Raw genomic sequence first — 17072 nt, forward strand, 5'->3', positions numbered from 1 at the left:
GGTGATAATGAATGTCTATTTATTATAGATTAGATTTTGGGACTAAAATTTGGACAAAGCACATAAATAACTGTGATGATCTTTATACTTTTGGCTCTATAGTTTAAGGCAACCCTTCGGTTCTATAGTATATGTGAGTGGATTAATTTTAGTAGATAGTAACATACATGCTGATTATCTGTGCAGTCTAAGAGCAGTTTTTATATTCCAGATTGTTCACAATTGCAAGAGATGATTAGAAAATATTACAATTGATAGCCCCCATTACTGAGTATGAGCTTTTAGGGGAAAAAGTCCCTTGAATGAATAACCTGGTCCTTATATTCAGGTAGTCAACTGACCTTATTCTTTTGGCACATTGCAGCAACAAATCATAGCACTGCCCCCACAGGCTTGTACGGTAGGCACAAGTCATGATGGGTGCATCATTTGTCCGCCTCTCTTCTTACCCTGATGTGCCCATCACTCTGGAACAGGGAAAATCTGGACTCATCAGACCACATGACCACCTTCCATTTCTCTAGAGTTCACTCTTTATGCTCCCTAGCAAATAAAAGCTTTTTTCCCGAATCGCCTCACTGATAAGTGGTTTTCTTAAGGCTACACAGCTGTTTATTCCCAATCCCTTGAGTTCCTTTCACGGTGTTCATGTGGAAATGCACATAATTTTACTATTAATCATAGCTGTGAGTTCTACTGTTGTTCGTTTACAATCTGATTTTACCAAAGGTTTAAGCGATTGCCGATCACGATCATTCAAGATTTTTTTTCCGACCACATTTCTTCCTCGAAGATTATGGTTCTCTATTATCCTTCCAGTTTTTAATAATGTGTTGGACAATTCTCAACCCAATTTCAGTAGTTTCAGTAATCTCAGATGTTTTCTTTGCTTGATGCACACCAATAATTTGACCAATCTGAAACAGATTTTCCATGACCACAGGATGTGTTTTCCGACATGGTTGTCATGACATGGTTGAAATGAGAAGCTACTCACTGCATCAGTTGGGGTTAAATATCTTGTTGCCAGCTGAAACATTATCATCCATGCAGTAATTATTCAATGGAAAGCTTTTACCTATTTGCTTAGTTAAAACCAGGTGGTGATTTTTTATTTTTTTTGGGTGGGCAGTGTATGTTTGTGTGTATGAGAGCTCAAATAATTGTGTCTAAGTGTGTCTAGAAAAAAAAAGGTTTATCACTATAATTATTACTTCCTTACTTACCATGATTTTTTCATTATTATGATAAACCAATTACCTAGATACATATTATTTTTTTATGTATTTATTTATATATAAGGGTTATAGCATCATTTACACAGCATGCCCAAAATGGCAATAACAAATGATAACAAGTATGTAGAACATTGTAGATCAATCCAAAAACATACATACCTGGCCATAAGATTTGTATGTGTATATGGAAAGATGTTCCACTAGATTTTGAAGCCGTGTTGGTGGAGATTCGTGATCATTCAGTCACAAGGCTGTTAGTAAAGTCAGGTACTGATGTAGGGTGAGGAGGCTTGAGCTTAAGTCAGCGTTCAAAATCTTCCCAAAGGTGTTTGATATGGAGGTCAGAGCTCTATAGCAGATCACTCAATAACAGATCTTCCATTCCAATCCATGTAACCATATCATCATGAAGCTCACTTTGTGCACACAGACATTGCCGTTCTGGAATATGTTTGGGTCTGCTCGCTCAAGTGAATATAAAATTTAATCCTACAGCATTCAAAGACATCCTATACAATTTTGTGCCTCCAGTCAGGTGTCCCAATACTTTTGTACATGTAGTGTATGTAGATTTTGCTCTCACTGATACCTAAAAGGATAAGACACACCAGAGTGTGCTGTTATATTCTTATTATTGTATTTCATTCCTGTTATACCACTATTATTAAAAAATGACATACTTCGGCAATTTACAGTTACATGTATGTAAAGCATTTCTCTCGCTCTAGTTCATATTTTTCTCATTTGAATTTAATACGATTTTAGAACTTTCCAATGTTGGCAACTCTGATTCGTTACTTTGATACTGATACTGGAGACTTTTTCCAAATATGCAAAAATCTTCACCATATTGAAATTACACATTTTAAGTGGTTAAGATGCAACGCTCTCACCGCTACGACCCGGGTTTGATCCCTGGTCAGGGAACCAACCCCAGCAACTCTCAGTGCCGGTCCCATGCCCGGATAAATTAAGGAGGGTTGCGTTAGGAAGGGCATCCAGCATAAAACATGTGCTCTCAGTGCCGGTCCCATGCCCGGATAAATTGGGGAGGGTTGCGTTAGGAAGGGCATCCAGCATAAAACGTGCGGAGGATCCGCTGTGGCGACCCCTAACGGGAGAAGCCGAAAGAAAGTTAAAGCATAAGTCACAATGATTCAGCTATTATAGAATAGCCTGTTGATAACGTCTTGGAATAAAAAGATCAATATAAACACAAAATTTGAATTACAGCTAACAAAAGTTACATATAGCTGTGATTTATTTGTAAAAAATTAATCAGCACATTTTAACCAATTGGATTTAAGATTAATTACACTACATGGACAAAAGTATTGGGACACGTGACATTTCTTTGCCATATGTGGTTCTTCTCCAAACTGTTACCACAAGTTGGAGGCACACAATTGCATAGTTGGATGTGGTATAATTCGTTGTATGTGGTATAATTCATTTTTTTGTTTACTTGAACAAACCCAAACCTTTCCAGCATAGCAGTGCCCCTGTGCACCAAGTGAGCTCCATGAAGATCTGATTTACATGGTTTGGAAAGGACCTTGAGTGGCCTGCTATAGAGCGCTGATCTCAACCTTACTGAACATCTTTGGGATTAATTGGAACACTGAGTGCACCCCAGTCCTCCTCACCTCACCTACATCAGTACCTGACTTTACTAACACCCCTTTGACTGCTGACCACAAATGTCAACAAGTAACCCTTGAAAATCTAGTGGAACATCTTCTCAAAAGAGTGAAGCGAATTATAAGAGCAAATTGGAAGTAAATGTGGAATGCGATTCTCAAAAATTCCAAATTCTTCACAAATTTTTAGCAATATTGTGTGTGTTTATAATAGTTTATAGGAGACTGAATCATATTAAAAACATCAGTAAACAAAATTATTGTTTCATACACTATCACATACCATATTATATTCGTCTCTATTACTTTTTTATACGTTAGTAAATTATATATTAATAAATGAATTCTAAGTTTAAAAAGAGAAATAATGGGTTTATACTAATATACACTGTAATGATATGTGTATCCAGACTAGGAAATTAAAGCGTAAATGTCCATCATCTCTAGACCAGTTTTGTCTTTTACCACTAGGAGAGGGAGCGTCGCTCTCCTGCCTATAACTTGCACATCTCTGCCATGGAAAACAGCAGCAGCATGCAGCTTCACTGCCAGCGGGAGGGTATCAAGGTGCAAACACCTACATTCAGCTGCATACACATGCAGGTACACTGCAAGCGCAGCTGCTATAATGATACAGATGTGTTATATGTCGTGAGGTGACACCCTCGCAGTTACCTATTGTAAGTAGTATAATCTGTTACTATATATAGGCTACTGTAAATAGTAACAAATTATGCACAGTATAACAACAAGCCATGAACAGTTTCCTATGACATGCAAAGGTAACTCTGACATGACCTTGAATGACCTTCTTGTTTTTTTACTACACTTTTAGGATGTCATTATACCTGAACTGATGAAAAAATTGGACATCCTGGGTGACAATGGGGTAAGACAGTTTGTCAGTTGTGTCCAGGTTCATTTACACTACGGTACTTAAGTTCTTCATCATTTCAACATTTCCTCTGTTTCTCTCAGAACTTGCGGAATGAGGAGCAAGTCACTGTGATCCAGGCGAGCACCGTGCTGTCTCGCTGTGAGAAGGTATCACACCACTAATACTGTGGCACCCTCTATCTGCAACCTCTTGCCCTGTGCTATTATTTTAACTAATTTCTGACTAATTACCTACCAAACATTTAGTTGTTTAGTGACCCATATAAATCTCAGGGCTTTTTAAAAAAATCCATTTATATTTTGTAACCAATGTGAAATAGAAATCAGAGTTTTTCTTTTTTAATTCATTTTTGTTATTTTTAATGACACGTTTAGAGCCATCTCTGATCTCTGGGTAGGGAATGAATGGCCTTCATGCCTGCACTGTTAATAATTCATGTGCTCTTTCAACCATGCTGAGCTTCTCTATTACATTGCAAGAGCAGCAGTGTGAAAAGGTGCAATAGCTGGGTTCACACGGTTCAGAGGTTATTCTAAGTTCATCAGGGACAACAACCATTTAAAACACACTTAAACTTGTAATTTACACTCTGAAACTCTCAGGTTTCCAGTATCTGTACCATACTTTTCCAATGTCATTTTTTCCAATAGAAAAAAACTGTAAATAGTATTAAGACATTTGTTAAGAAATTAATTAAGAAATGGTTTTTTGTGCCTAATATGATAGTTATTTCAAAATAATTGAAACACTAACCAAACACATTTTGTCACATAACATCCATCGCTTATTTCTACCGCAAAGGTCTTAGCTGAGCAAAGCCTTTCACATTGACATTTTATACTGTGTTTAGTTTGATAAAACTACAGACTTTACTAGCCTAAAATATATTTTCCCAACATGTATCAGTTCAGGTTCAAGTATTTTCAGCTCTTATTAACACCAAAAGTAAAAAGGGGAATATTTATTTTGTTTCATTCCAATTGCATTGAAAGACAGCCCACAATTACAAGACAATCTACTGATGGATAAACAACATTATTGCCCCTAAACATTAATGGATTAAACTGTATGTCTCATTATCATGTCGTCATGATGATCTCGACAGATCTCTATTCATGCTGGGAAAATCATCACTGAGAAAATGGCACTTTGCATTTATTTATCGTAAAGCAGGATAATTACAGATGGTAATTAAAGACTAAAAGTAGCCGAAGTAAAAACCATTTTGACATTGTTCAATTTTTGAAGTTGAGATAAATAATTATATTGCAGAAAAACTAAATTTTATATATACACATACACACACACGCAGACACAAACACACACGTATACACACACACACACACACACACACACACACACACACACACACACACACACACACACACCTTATTTTTTTTAAATAACTTTTACCCACGTGGTGCTGGAAAATCTAAAGAGACGGCTCGAGCCAAAGAAGCAATTGCTAAAAAATGAAAAAGAACATGAGGGTTAAAAATAGTATTAGTGTTTTATGATGGATTATGATTTCTATGGTTCAATACCATTACTGCCTACACATCTTTCTCTCTCTCTCTCTCTCTCTCTCTCTCTCTCTCTCTCTCTCTCTCCTTGTATATCTTTCTGTAGTGGCTGAAACAGATAGACAGCACCGAGGCAGCACTTACACAGAAGATGATTGATCTTGAAAACGAAAAGGTGGGGTCCTCTTTAGAAAAGTGCCAGTGTGCTGATGTGGTGTAACATGACTGAACCTTACTGTCTCCTCACATTTAATAATAAGAACAGCTCTGTGGATATAAAGTAAGACATTGCGTTTATCTTACATACTTCATCTCCTGATGTCCTGACAGGAGCTGTTTAGTAAGCAGAAGGGCTTTTTAGAAGAGGAGCTAGACTACAGAAAACAGGCTTTGGACCACTCTAATTTGGTAAGTTCTTTCTTTTTGGAAAATTGGTCAAACAATAATACGTGAAACAAAGTTTGTCTAAAGCTAATGTTGATGATGTCTGTAATTTAGAGGGTGCAAGAGCTGGAGGCAACACTCTATGCTGTGCTGCAGCAGGATCCACATGGCCGACTGGGTGAGAGTTTGAGCGAGAGGCAAAGGGAGGAGCTGGCAGAGTCTATGGAGGCGGTGAGGAGGCAAATCCTCAGACAGAGCCGCCATGCTGACACGCTAATCTTACAGCAGCGCATGGAGCTCCTCCAGTCTGCACAACAGGTTTGTGTATATGTATGCTTACCAAAATTATAGGCTAGATTGCAAGTTTAGGCCATCTGTTTCCCAGCAACACATACTGTATGTATATATGGTTCTACATAGAGAAATAGCCACAACGTTAAAACAGTTACCTGTCTTATTAAAAATGTATAATACATTGTTCTGAAATAATTTCAGCATCTACTCTATGACTCAGTGAGCTGTAGTACATACTGTAAACTTCAATAGATCCTTGTATGGATCATCACCACAATAATGTTTTTAAAATAACCATTTTGTCTTGCTGTCACTTAAACAATATCACATAAGCAAGCATGCAGTCATATTTTCATCCCTCCTTCCTTTTCATTTCCATGATGAGCCTTTTGTCAGTTAAAAGCCAAAGGTTACATTATGTCACCAGCAGTGGTGGCGAAGTACACAAACCATGTATTTGAGTTGACGTAGAGATACAGTAGGTAAAATATTACTCCAGTAAAAGTGCTCCCTTTAAACTTTCACTTGAGTAAAAATACTAAAGTATTTGCCTTCAAATGTAATTAATATCCAATGTACATGATTTATGATGGCTATAATGTTCCTATTATCATTTTTGTCACAAGACTCTTGCTTAATCAACTCAATTTATATGAAAAGGAGCTAAAATTACTCTTAGCCACCAATCGATTAATAGAATGATATAAGACAATTTCCTTTGGAACCGAATTAAATAACAGTATCTGAGAGCAGGAATTTTTGGTTTAAGGTTCATTTGTATTATTAATCCTAAAATGTTCTGCATGCTGTTAATCTAACACTGAACTGTATGTTGGTAATAAGTAGATACCACCAAGTGGCAATCAATACAAGTTCAAAACAGAGCATGCGCTTTACGCTGATTGGTGGCTTACTGCGTGCTTGATAGGTTAAGATTTTATCCACTTATAAATAAAGAACGACTGATTTCGCAAAATGTAGTTGAGTAAAGTGTAAAATATTTGACTTTAAAATGTAGTGAAGTTAAAATCTCCCCAAATGGAAATCCTTCAATACACCCTTTCTGTTTGCATGTAAAATAATTAATGAATTAAAAAGTTAATTAATAAAATTAAAAGATATTTTTTTTAAAAGTACTAAGATGCTCATTTGTGGACCTTCTGAATGTGTTTGAATAGATTAGCTGTGCTCTCCTTTTAATAATTATTTATATGTATTTCCTTTCTCTGTCCCACAGAGGATCAGAGACTTGGAGGACAAGATAGATATGCAGAGACGACAAATCAAAGAGATTGAAGAGAAGGTGTGTATGGATGCAGTAATATTCTACTTGTATTCAGATGTTTCTAGTATTAAGAACAGTTATGGAAATTAGATTCATTATGATCACTTATAGAATTTGTGTATGACAGTTCCTGAAAAGTGTTCGTGTTTCTCTAAAAATGTACTTCTCCTTTTTTCCCCCTCTCTCCCGTTCAAATTTTTATGTTCATTATGATTTACAGTTTTTATTCCTGTTCCTGTTTTTCTCTCTAGCGTTTATTCTCTGGCCTTAAACACACAAATACACAAACCCACACACATACTTATTCTTTTTTACACAGACACAGACACACACACACACACACACACACACACACACACACACACACACAAGCACACACACACGGGTGCAGTATCTGAATGGAAGTAATGAACTCCTGTTTTGCCCACTGAACTCTGGTCAAACATTCCTCAGTTATTGTATGATCTTTTTAATATTTTTATGCATTTCCAATGAATCAACAATGAGAACAACAATAGTGAAAACAACAACAAAACACATCCAGGTAAAGCTGCTCCTCTCAGTCTCTCTCAAGTAAAAATCAAAAGATATAAAGTAATATAATTTTAACTCAAATCTTTGTTAAAGGTATTAATACACACATCAACACTTGTCTAAATATCTGCTTTTAGTTTCAATAAATAAAGTTGTATTTTCTTTATGTTGCCTGTCATTTATTTCATCACAAGCCCATTGGTAAAATACACTCTACTTTCTGATACCTGCCAAGAGTTTTGGAGTTATTCAGAGTTATGTTTCAATACTTTTCTGTTTACTGTGGTTGTAAAAAGTACCTGTAAAGAATTTTCCCCATTTTGATGTGAACATTTGACACTTTTTAACTAAATTCCATCTTTTGTGAATGCAAAATTAAGTTTATTAGTCTTTAATTTTTCATTTAGTTAGTTAGTTAATTTTTGTTAGTAGTGAAGTGGAAGCTCAGTGGTTAAGACTCTGGGTAACTGAACAGGTCATGGGGTCAAGCCCCAGTACCACCAAGCTGCCACTCTTGGTGTGACTGGGATTTGAACTAATGACCTTCAGGTCCAAAGCCTTAGCCATTAAGCTCACAATGGTACATAAATCTTTTTTTCCTAGTAAAGGGGGAAATTATGAAATGATTGTTTGTAGTAATCATCTATATACAGTGAGTAAGTATATAAAATACTGAACTATTCTTCTGAACTCAAAGTGTAGTGTCCTAGTTTAGCACTGCCACCACTAGAGTGTAGAAGACAACATGATAATTTTTTTCATTCATACAGGCTGAATGTTCAGGGATATTCTGAAACAAGATGATATAATTGCTATAGTACAAGAAAACGTTTAGACAAAAAAGTGTTGTTTTTTATTTTTAAGAAAGAGAACAACAACTAAAGAAACCCTTAAAACGGTGAGTTCTGTTTAGGAGTGTAAGATGCAGTTGTAGAGCAGCCAAGAAAGGAGAGAAACACCAGTGGGAGTGAGACCTCTGAATGTGCTCTTACTCATCAACACACACAGAGAGTGGAAGTGGGCATGTTTTTATAGCTGGTGGAGACCAAATGTCCATGGATTGGAATATCTGACAGTTATGACCTTGTAGGGACATTTGTTTAGTACCCAAGAGGAATCGTTAAGGAAGTTTTTATTTTCAGAAAAAAAAATACAGTTATTAAGGTTAAGGCCTGGGTTGGTTTGAGGTGTAGGTATTGCAATAATTAGCTGCATGTTCAGAATAGTAAGACAAGTGATGGAATGAATGAGTGAGTAAACATATGAGTGAGCATTTAGGGAACGAATGATTTTGAGCCAGAAATGTAATCTCAGGCACAGTCTGAACAAACAATACAGACAGAAATAGAATGATAGGCAGAATGGCTGAATTTCTTTTAATCCACGTGATTAAACAAAGACAGCAGAGAGCGACAAAAAGAGATAAAGATATTAAAGATGCTATGAATTAATGTAAATTGTTAGCTAAACAAACCAAGAAGCAATTCCACCAAGGCTACAATGCAAAAATAGGTTTTGTGAATAGAAAAATGAATTAACATAAGAAGTTACCAAAATACCACAGAAATCCATGTGAAATGCATGTAAAGAGCAACACATTGCAGCTGCCATCTGTCATGTGTATTCTCATCTACAATCAGAAGCTTGGTACGGAGTGCAGACCCCATCACAGACTATGCCAAATCCTAATAATCACCTCAGATTCTTGCATGCATAATTTATCACTAAGTCTTAAGCCGTTCTTTTCTGTTCTCCCGATTTCATGTCTTTATTTAGCTACGTGGATTTTGTGCCAGTTTAGTCACAACCAGTCCTCAGTTAAGTAGGCGTCTTCTCACACAACAGTACCAACAAGCTGCCGAGGCGAAGAGGCCATGCCACACACAAACCCTGTCACACGACCCTGATTGGCTGATATACTGCATGATAATGAGAGCACGGCCAACTTTCCATGTGTATGAGAGATGAGAAATGAGCAGAGCACTTACAGAAAAGTTTTCAACAAATAAATTGTTCAACAAATGAAATGTTACTCCATATCTTACTCCACACTGACTTGATTTTGCACTGGCGCTATGAGACTAATGTACAGTGTCTATCAAATGAAGGAAATCTATGTGAACCAATATCTTTTCCATCTGAACTCCTTAATATCTTCATATTTTGTTTAATTGCTTAATTTGCAGTCTCCACTTACATACTTAGGTTTAAATAAGTAAAGACATTTTCATTTGTCTATCAGCTGCTCCAGTATTCCCAACCTAAACACCTTTCCTTTTTTTTTTAACCCCCCAGTGCATCCCAGATTTATTTCGTTTTTTTATGTAACCAGCCCCAAAAACATAATTGTAAAATTAACGTATTCAGATGTTATAAATTGTCTATTATTGTCAATTATAAACATCAGTTTTCTGAATTTTAAAATGTTTTAAAAACCAATAAGCTACTTCCCCAGATTAGTCATATTAGAAACAAATCTTGCCAGGAAGTTACACAGTGCTAATGGTTGAGACCGAATTTGAATTAATTATAGAAGAAGCTAATGTAGAATTGTAATGTAGATCAGGAGTATAGTTATATTTAAATTGGTTTGAGCTTTATTGTCTTCCAGCATTTTTTCTTTATTCCCAAAATATATGTCAAAATCCTGACAAAAAAACACTCCCACTTTCATTTAAATGTAATTACAGTTCTAGCATTGTATTATTGCATTGCATTATTGCAAGGGGCATTATTTTTTCCTTTCTTTAATGGGGTGCTGGCTCAGTCTGTAACAGAAGATTACGTGGGCCAGAGTCACTACCAGTATTATTTTGAAGATTTTATTATGATTTTAAATGTATTTATTATGCCTCCTAATGCGAGATTACTTCTAGTTAATTTTGTTCTGCATCCTAAAGCAAAATAAGCATTACTTTTCAAGCTTACTTTTCTAGACTATAAAAATAACATTATTACTATCATAATGATATTCTTTTAATTCATTGCTATTGAAACTATAACATTTACATTTATGTTATGTTGAAAGTGCCATTCTGTCGGTTGCTGGGTTAATTTAACAAACAATTAGGCCATGTTAATAACTAAGGGACATTATATTTTGAAAGCCAAACTTTATTGTTAAATACAAATATAATATGAGTAACATCTATATCAAAACATGTCTCTGGCATTGTTCAGAGGGCGGTTCTGAATGTAGAGTAGTTTGGGGACCCCTGCATTGAACCCCTGGGATATCAAATATTGCTAACATGGTGACAACTTAATTCTGAATATGTTGCTGCAAATATTTTGATCCTCCTATGTACAGTATCTCAGACTTAAAAGTTCTCTCAAGTCTGAGTTCATGCTCCTTTTTTTAGCAACTGATGTGATCACCTCCATTAAAACCCAGTTTTGTTGGGTAAAATTCACCCAATGTAGTCTCACTGAATGTAGTTTTGTCTTTCTCACACACACACACACACACACACACACACACACACACACACACACACACACACACACACACACACACTTATATTACATTTATCTCCAAAGAGCTTTCATGAATAAACATGAACGTCACTATCACTCCAACATAGCCAAACATTACCATCTGTGGCTAGAAGGAAAGTCAGTGCCAGAGATAGAAAGATGGAGAGAGAGAGAGAGAGAGAGAGAGAGAGCAGACATGAACTTGAAAAGATGATTATATGTTAGAGAAAAACAGAATAAACTTCATCTTTGTCCTTGGCAGCAGAGAACAAACATGCAAAAAAAAAACATGAAAGATGAAACAGAAGTGATGCAGAAGTGTAGGAGGGAAGAACAGCAGAGAGCGAGAATAAGAGAGAGAGAGATAGAGATAGAGAGAGAGAGAGAGAGAGAGAGAGAGAGAGAGAGAGAGAGATGCAGAGCACTTATATGTCTGAAGGAAACATTTCCGGCTGGTATTTATAAATGCTAACGTGTATGTGTGAGTGTTGTGGAGGCGTGTTCATTAAGAAATGTGTGAACATATATGACTCTCAATTACTGACTCAAGTTTTGTTATCATTTGCCAACTGCAACACACACACTCACACACACACATGCCAAATCAGTCACACGCATACAAACATGCACACATTGCTGCTTTCAAGAGATTTGAAGGGATTAACAGAAGGATTATGAGTAGTATCTAAATAAGGAGGTATTTAAAGTCTTAGTATCAAGCGACAATCACTTTATTTCACCTCGGCATACATCATTCAAGTCTCTGGGGGCTATATGAAAAAATTAACACTATTCTTTCAAAAAGATTCTCTTCAATGGTATTTTGAGGATGGTGGTAAAGAACTTTGCCCAATACATTTTTTTTTTTTTTAATTCCATAAATAATGAATTAGGTAGCTGTAAAGTGGCTGAAGGCCATGGCATATGATTTACATTGTATTCATATTTATCAAATCTTAGGGGTAGGGACATTACTAAGGGATAGACTTATTAGAATTCGATATCTTTTTACACAGAATTTTTTACTTTAAGGGGAAACTTGGACCCAGGTGGTGCCAAGAAATAAATAAATCACTGTTTTTTTTCCCCTTTTGATTATTTAATTGCATGCATCTAAATCATATAGATCCAAATAAGAAACTTAATTATAGCATTGTTTATAATTGTTTATACTATATTTAATGCAGGTGTTATTCATTTCATTGGGATGAACAGCAAAATGGCAAATACTACAGAAACGTTTTGTTTATTTAAAAAAAGCTTTATTCGGGTATTTATTTAACACAAATGTGATATGATGATGCACAGTAATGTGTACAGTGAATGCCTCCTTTTAACTGTAATTCAGGTACAATCCTTTTAAACAATAAAAAAACACAGTGAAAGGTCAGAACTAACCTCACCACACAGATTACAATGTTATATGTTCAGCTCACTGCAGGACAGATATTACTACTAAATCCATAAAGGAATAAAGACACATGGGTGCAAAATCCATCCTTCAATATTTCTGATTATGGATTGTAAAACCAAGCAGACAGACAAGAAGAAGGAAAACCGTGCACAATCTTGTTTGACTAGCATTCTAGGTCCGGTTGTTTACAAGATATTTAGTGTGACACAATGGAATTGCATATTTACAGCTGTGTATGTACTTTCATGAAAGTTTTATAGCACATCTCTGAAAAGTCTGCATTTTTGACCCCCCCCATCACACTGTACCACCATTTACATTCTATCTAGCTGTTTGTATCTCTGTTTCTGTGTCACTGACTGCAGAGTGCCCAGTGTAGAGCTGCAAGGTCTCCTGAGAGTTGCAGTCCAGGCAACGTTTCAAACTCTGCCTCATAAATGACACTAGGCAGCACCAAATATGTAAAGTGTTTGAGCATCTGTGTGTGCCTGTGAGCTTGTACCTGTGTGTGTTTGTGTGTGTGTATATGCATGTGCCATCTTTGCCATTTCTGTGGTCTTTGTGGCTGCTGTAGTGTGCCTGTCAGCATCAGACCCCTTTAAGTCGTCAGGGGCCGAATACAGAAAAAAGGCAAAAGAAGAGAAGAGAGGAAATTAGCACACTCTGTTCAGCCAAACAGCAAGTGAAGCGAGAGAGCCAGAACAGAGAGAGAAAGGAGATACAGAAACGAAGGAGCGGCAGAGGAAGAAGACGAAGGGAGCATCTGAGAGTCGTCGCAGTCGAGCTCGAAGCAGCGGACTGAGGTTGCATCCTCATTGCCGTAGTTGGCCCAGTACTCTTCGGGCTCAAGTTTCGGCAAGGCAGCCTCCTCCGGCGTCAGCTCGTACTTAGATGCTGAAGCAGCTGCAGCTGCTACTGCTGCAGAATGAGCATTCTTCACTGAGGAGAAAGGGAAGGCTTTGGGAAGGTCGGCATTCTTCTGGTAAACGCCCTTGGCTGAGGCGACTGGTTTGTTCTTGGAGAACCACCAGCGTGTCTTGGTGCTGAAGGTGGTGGTGGTGGTGCCGGTCAGAGAGCCAGGATCAGGAAGTGGACAGGTGGCAAAATCGAGCTCACGCAGGAAGCGCAGGTCCTGGCCCTGGCGTGCTGAAGGTGAGGTGCAGATCAGCTCAGAGCTCGAGACACGCGCATCACGGAACCACTGCCACAGAGAGCGTGCCTCGCAGCCACATGCCCAGGGGTTCTCGTTGAGGCGCAGGAACTGCAAACCAGTGGTGTCCTTGAGTGTCTGACCAGGCAGCTCACGAAGGGCATTGTTGAACAGGTAGAGGATGGTCAGGCGGCCCAGATCACGAAAGGCACGGCGGTGGACCTGTCGGATTCGGTTTTCGTGCAACAGCAGCCGGTCAAGGTTGACAAGGCCACGGAAGGCGTTCTCAGAGACTGTGCGTAGGCGGTTGCCATGCAGAAACAGATGCGTGAGATTGACCAGGTCAGAGAACACACCATCAGGCAAGTGGTTCAGCTGGTTCTCCTGCAGGTAGAGGAACTGCAGGCTGTAAAGCTTGCTAAACACATCTGCAGGCAGCTCGGTCAGGCCACACCTGTGCATGTGCAGACTCTGAAGCCTCTCAAGACCCCGGAATGCCCCCCCATCCAACTGTTGCAACGACGGGTTGTCCCCAAGATCCAGCTCTTCGAGCACACGCAGGTTGCTGAAAGCACCTGCCTCAATCCAAGAGATGTTGTTGGAATACAGCCAAAGGACCTGAAAGTTACATAAAAAAAAATGTTAAGAAATAAAATGGAAGGAAATGTGCAGTATACAATTTCCACTGACATAGCAACAGATTTACGTTAACATCCTGAAAAAAAGAGTTTGACTTGCCTGTGTTTCAAAGCCGAAGGAGTCAGACCTGAGCTCGGTGATGCGATTGTTCTGCAAGAAGACACGCTGCGAGTCGTAGGGCACGCCTGCCGGGACAGAGGAGAAGTTCTGAGACTGGCAGCTGACGGTCATAGGCATGTGGTAGCACACACACAGCCTTGGACACGCTTTCCCTGGGGCGCAGTGACTTGCCAACAGCCATAGCACAAGCCATAGAGTCAGACCGCCTAGAGAGAGAGGGGACAACAAGATTAGAGACATATTCGAACACTTTCTTTTGCATCATGTCCACATCCTGTCCATCCTTGCCTAAGGATGATCCCTTTTTAGTTTTAGTTTCCCCAACAGGATCCCCAACCAAGTATCCTGAAATGTGTCTAAACATGCGTGAAACAGCATGGGATTAGCGTCACATGCGCGGAAAAAGGAGCGGCGGGCATTAAAGTTTCATCTGTAGGGCTCCGGTGACACCGAACAATAACGTGGTGCTCCGAAATAGCGCAGCCCGTGAATTTTTCATGGCGCGCGCATTCATCATGCGTGCGCAAAATTTTCCGATGGCGTAGGTCGTGACCCCGGTGCCACACGCTCCGCCGGACAAATACACAGTGTCCGATGCGCACGACGGCGCGCAGTGTTAAGAAAGAAATGAGAAGAATAGGAATACGCACAGTGTCAGACTCCAAAGAAAGTGGATCGGATTTCTAATCCGTCAAGAACTTATTTGAAAAGACGGTGATGCGAATCAAAAGGTGCCTACCAAGCGTAACTTTTTAATTGGACTTTTACGCGTCATTTATTTTCATTTCATGCGGGTGCAAACTTTAAAGCGTCTTCAAATACAGGAACTTAAAGCGCATTAACCACCAATATTAACTACAAATCCAATGCAAATCATTATCATATTCTTATCATTAACATGCATGAACGAATAGGAAAATCAAGTCGGTACTTACTCTTGAAACTGAGCGCGTTGGAGATGCGTTGACGCCGCGCGGCACCACGAGTTACCATCTTGAACCAAAGCCGTGAGCGAGTTAGCCTGAGCGGGGGAAAAGCCTGCTATCTCTGCTTCTAGTCAGCTCTGGATCTCGAGCTCGGGCCGCTGCGACTGAGGAGCGACACCAGCACGGGTGCGCTTTATAGCGCGAGCGCGCGGGGGCGGGAGCGCGCGGCTCTGGGATCTCTCATACGTAAGGCGCGCGAGGGCGCGACGGAAAAAAGAGGAGGAAGCTGCACGCCGTGTGTGTGTGTGTGTGTGTGTGCGAGGGAGACAGAACTTGCTCGTGTTTTCGGGCACAAAGGGCCGTCACTCTCCCGTGAGTGCAATTAAAATGACACGAGATTAAACGTTGTCAGGACGTAGGCATTTTAAAAGGAAATAGCTCAGCAAACTAAAAAGCCAGCAATTGTGAGGACAAAAAAATGGACCGGAAGACAGAAAAATGATGCCCTATAATAATAATAATAATAATAATAATAATAATAATAATAAATAAACTAATTAATTATTACAATCGTTTTTTACGTTATTTCTGGTTTTTCTTCCACTTTTAAGTAAATGAAGTGAATTTTATTATAGATGCTACATTTTTTTTTTTTTTTTTTAGCATGAACATTTGAAGTTCTACTTCACTGTAGTGTTTTACTTTATTATTATTATTATTATTATTATTATTATTATTTTATTATTATTATTATTAGCAGAAGCAGTAGTAGAAGTAGTACTGGTAATATATTTTACATTTGAGTTCACATTTATTGGAAACCAATTGTCATATTTTTGTCTAAATATGTTTAAATTAGGACTTGTCTAAATTAAGACATAGGTGTAATAAAAGTGTAGAATATTTGATCTAATTTGGAGAAGTGGTGTGTGTGTGTGTGTGTGTGTGTGTGTGTGTGTGTGTGTGTGCGTGCGTGTGTGTAGTGTATTGTGTGCATAATGTAGTGTGGGCCGCTATTGTTGAGTCAGTTCTGACCTGTTCTGTCCTGAACATGACTGAGGTCGTTCTGAATGTTCCCAAGATGCAAACCATCTGCACACACACACACACACACACACACACACACACACACACACACACACACACACACAAATAACATGATATGATATGATAAATGTTTTACTATATTTGTGAGCCAATTATACCAATTGACCACTACTTATTCATGTATGAGGCTTGTACATGTAACAAACGTGTACACTAATACTACTGATATACATGTATTCTAATATGCACATCATTGTGATCTATGAATAAAGACAGCATTTCAGGGGGGGTAATCATTTCACTAAGGGTGAAACTGAGACATTGGAGAGATTAAAAAAAGAAATAATTATGGTCTAATTATGCCACAGTGCCGTTAAATTGTTGAATCAGAAGGTGCTGATTCATTTTCTATAACTGGCTTTGGCATTAATGTTGGATGCATGGTATATAACAGGTTTGTTTTAATGTGCACATCCTAATTCTATTTTTATAGCTCGCCACAT

The 17072-nt window shown here is 38.3% G+C and overlaps 2 protein-coding genes across 6 annotated transcripts in view; one reads left to right on the forward strand and one right to left on the reverse strand.

The window, feature by feature from the left end:
• Nucleotides 1–7962, forward strand: part of jakmip1 (janus kinase and microtubule interacting protein 1) — a 28127-nt gene extending 20165 nt beyond the window's left edge. For 4 of the 5 annotated variants that reach the window (XM_046850017.1, XM_046850020.1, XM_046850019.1 and 1 more), the window contains exons 14-21: nucleotides 3350–3481; nucleotides 3714–3767; nucleotides 3857–3922; nucleotides 5406–5474; nucleotides 5630–5707; nucleotides 5798–6001; nucleotides 7215–7280; nucleotides 7483–7962. In XM_046850017.1, coding sequence (XP_046705973.1) covers nucleotides 3350–3481; nucleotides 3714–3767; nucleotides 3857–3922; nucleotides 5406–5474; nucleotides 5630–5707; nucleotides 5798–6001; nucleotides 7215–7280; nucleotides 7483–7533 — 720 coding nt within the window. In that variant the 3' untranslated portion in view covers nucleotides 7534–7962. The remainder of the gene's footprint in view (nucleotides 1–3349; nucleotides 3482–3713; nucleotides 3768–3856; nucleotides 3923–5405; nucleotides 5475–5629; nucleotides 5708–5797; nucleotides 6002–7214; nucleotides 7281–7482) is intronic. The other variant, XM_046850021.1, reaches the window with a different exon arrangement.
• A 4556-nt stretch (nucleotides 7963–12518) lies between these two features.
• Nucleotides 12519–15706, reverse strand: rtn4rl2b (reticulon 4 receptor-like 2b). The gene is made up of 3 exons (XM_046848809.1): nucleotides 15532–15706; nucleotides 14576–14802; nucleotides 12519–14455 (listed from the first exon to the last, which is right to left on the reverse strand). Exons 1-3 carry the CDS (start codon nucleotides 15587–15589, stop codon nucleotides 13355–13357), a joined length of 1386 nt encoding a protein of 461 aa, XP_046704765.1. The 5' UTR covers nucleotides 15590–15706; the 3' UTR covers nucleotides 12519–13354.
• Between the last annotated feature and the right edge of the window lie 1366 nt (nucleotides 15707–17072).

This window comes from Silurus meridionalis, chromosome 5, assembly GCF_014805685.1.
Source record: "Silurus meridionalis isolate SWU-2019-XX chromosome 5, ASM1480568v1, whole genome shotgun sequence".
Taxonomy (NCBI): domain Eukaryota; kingdom Metazoa; phylum Chordata; class Actinopteri; order Siluriformes; family Siluridae; genus Silurus; species Silurus meridionalis.

Coding starts and splice junctions, on each gene's coding strand:
- rtn4rl2b (XM_046848809.1), bottom strand. CDS start 15,589: ATGGTAACTCGTGGTGCCGCGCGGCGTCAACGCATCTCCAACGCGCTC. Junction 14,803..15,531: donor CAACGCGCTCAGTTTCAAGA/GTAAGTACCGAC, acceptor CTCTCTCTCTAG/GCGGTCTGACTCTATGGCTT. Junction 14,456..14,575: donor CCTTCGGCTTTGAAACACAG/GCAAGTCAAACT, acceptor TGTAACTTTCAG/GTCCTTTGGCTGTATTCCAA.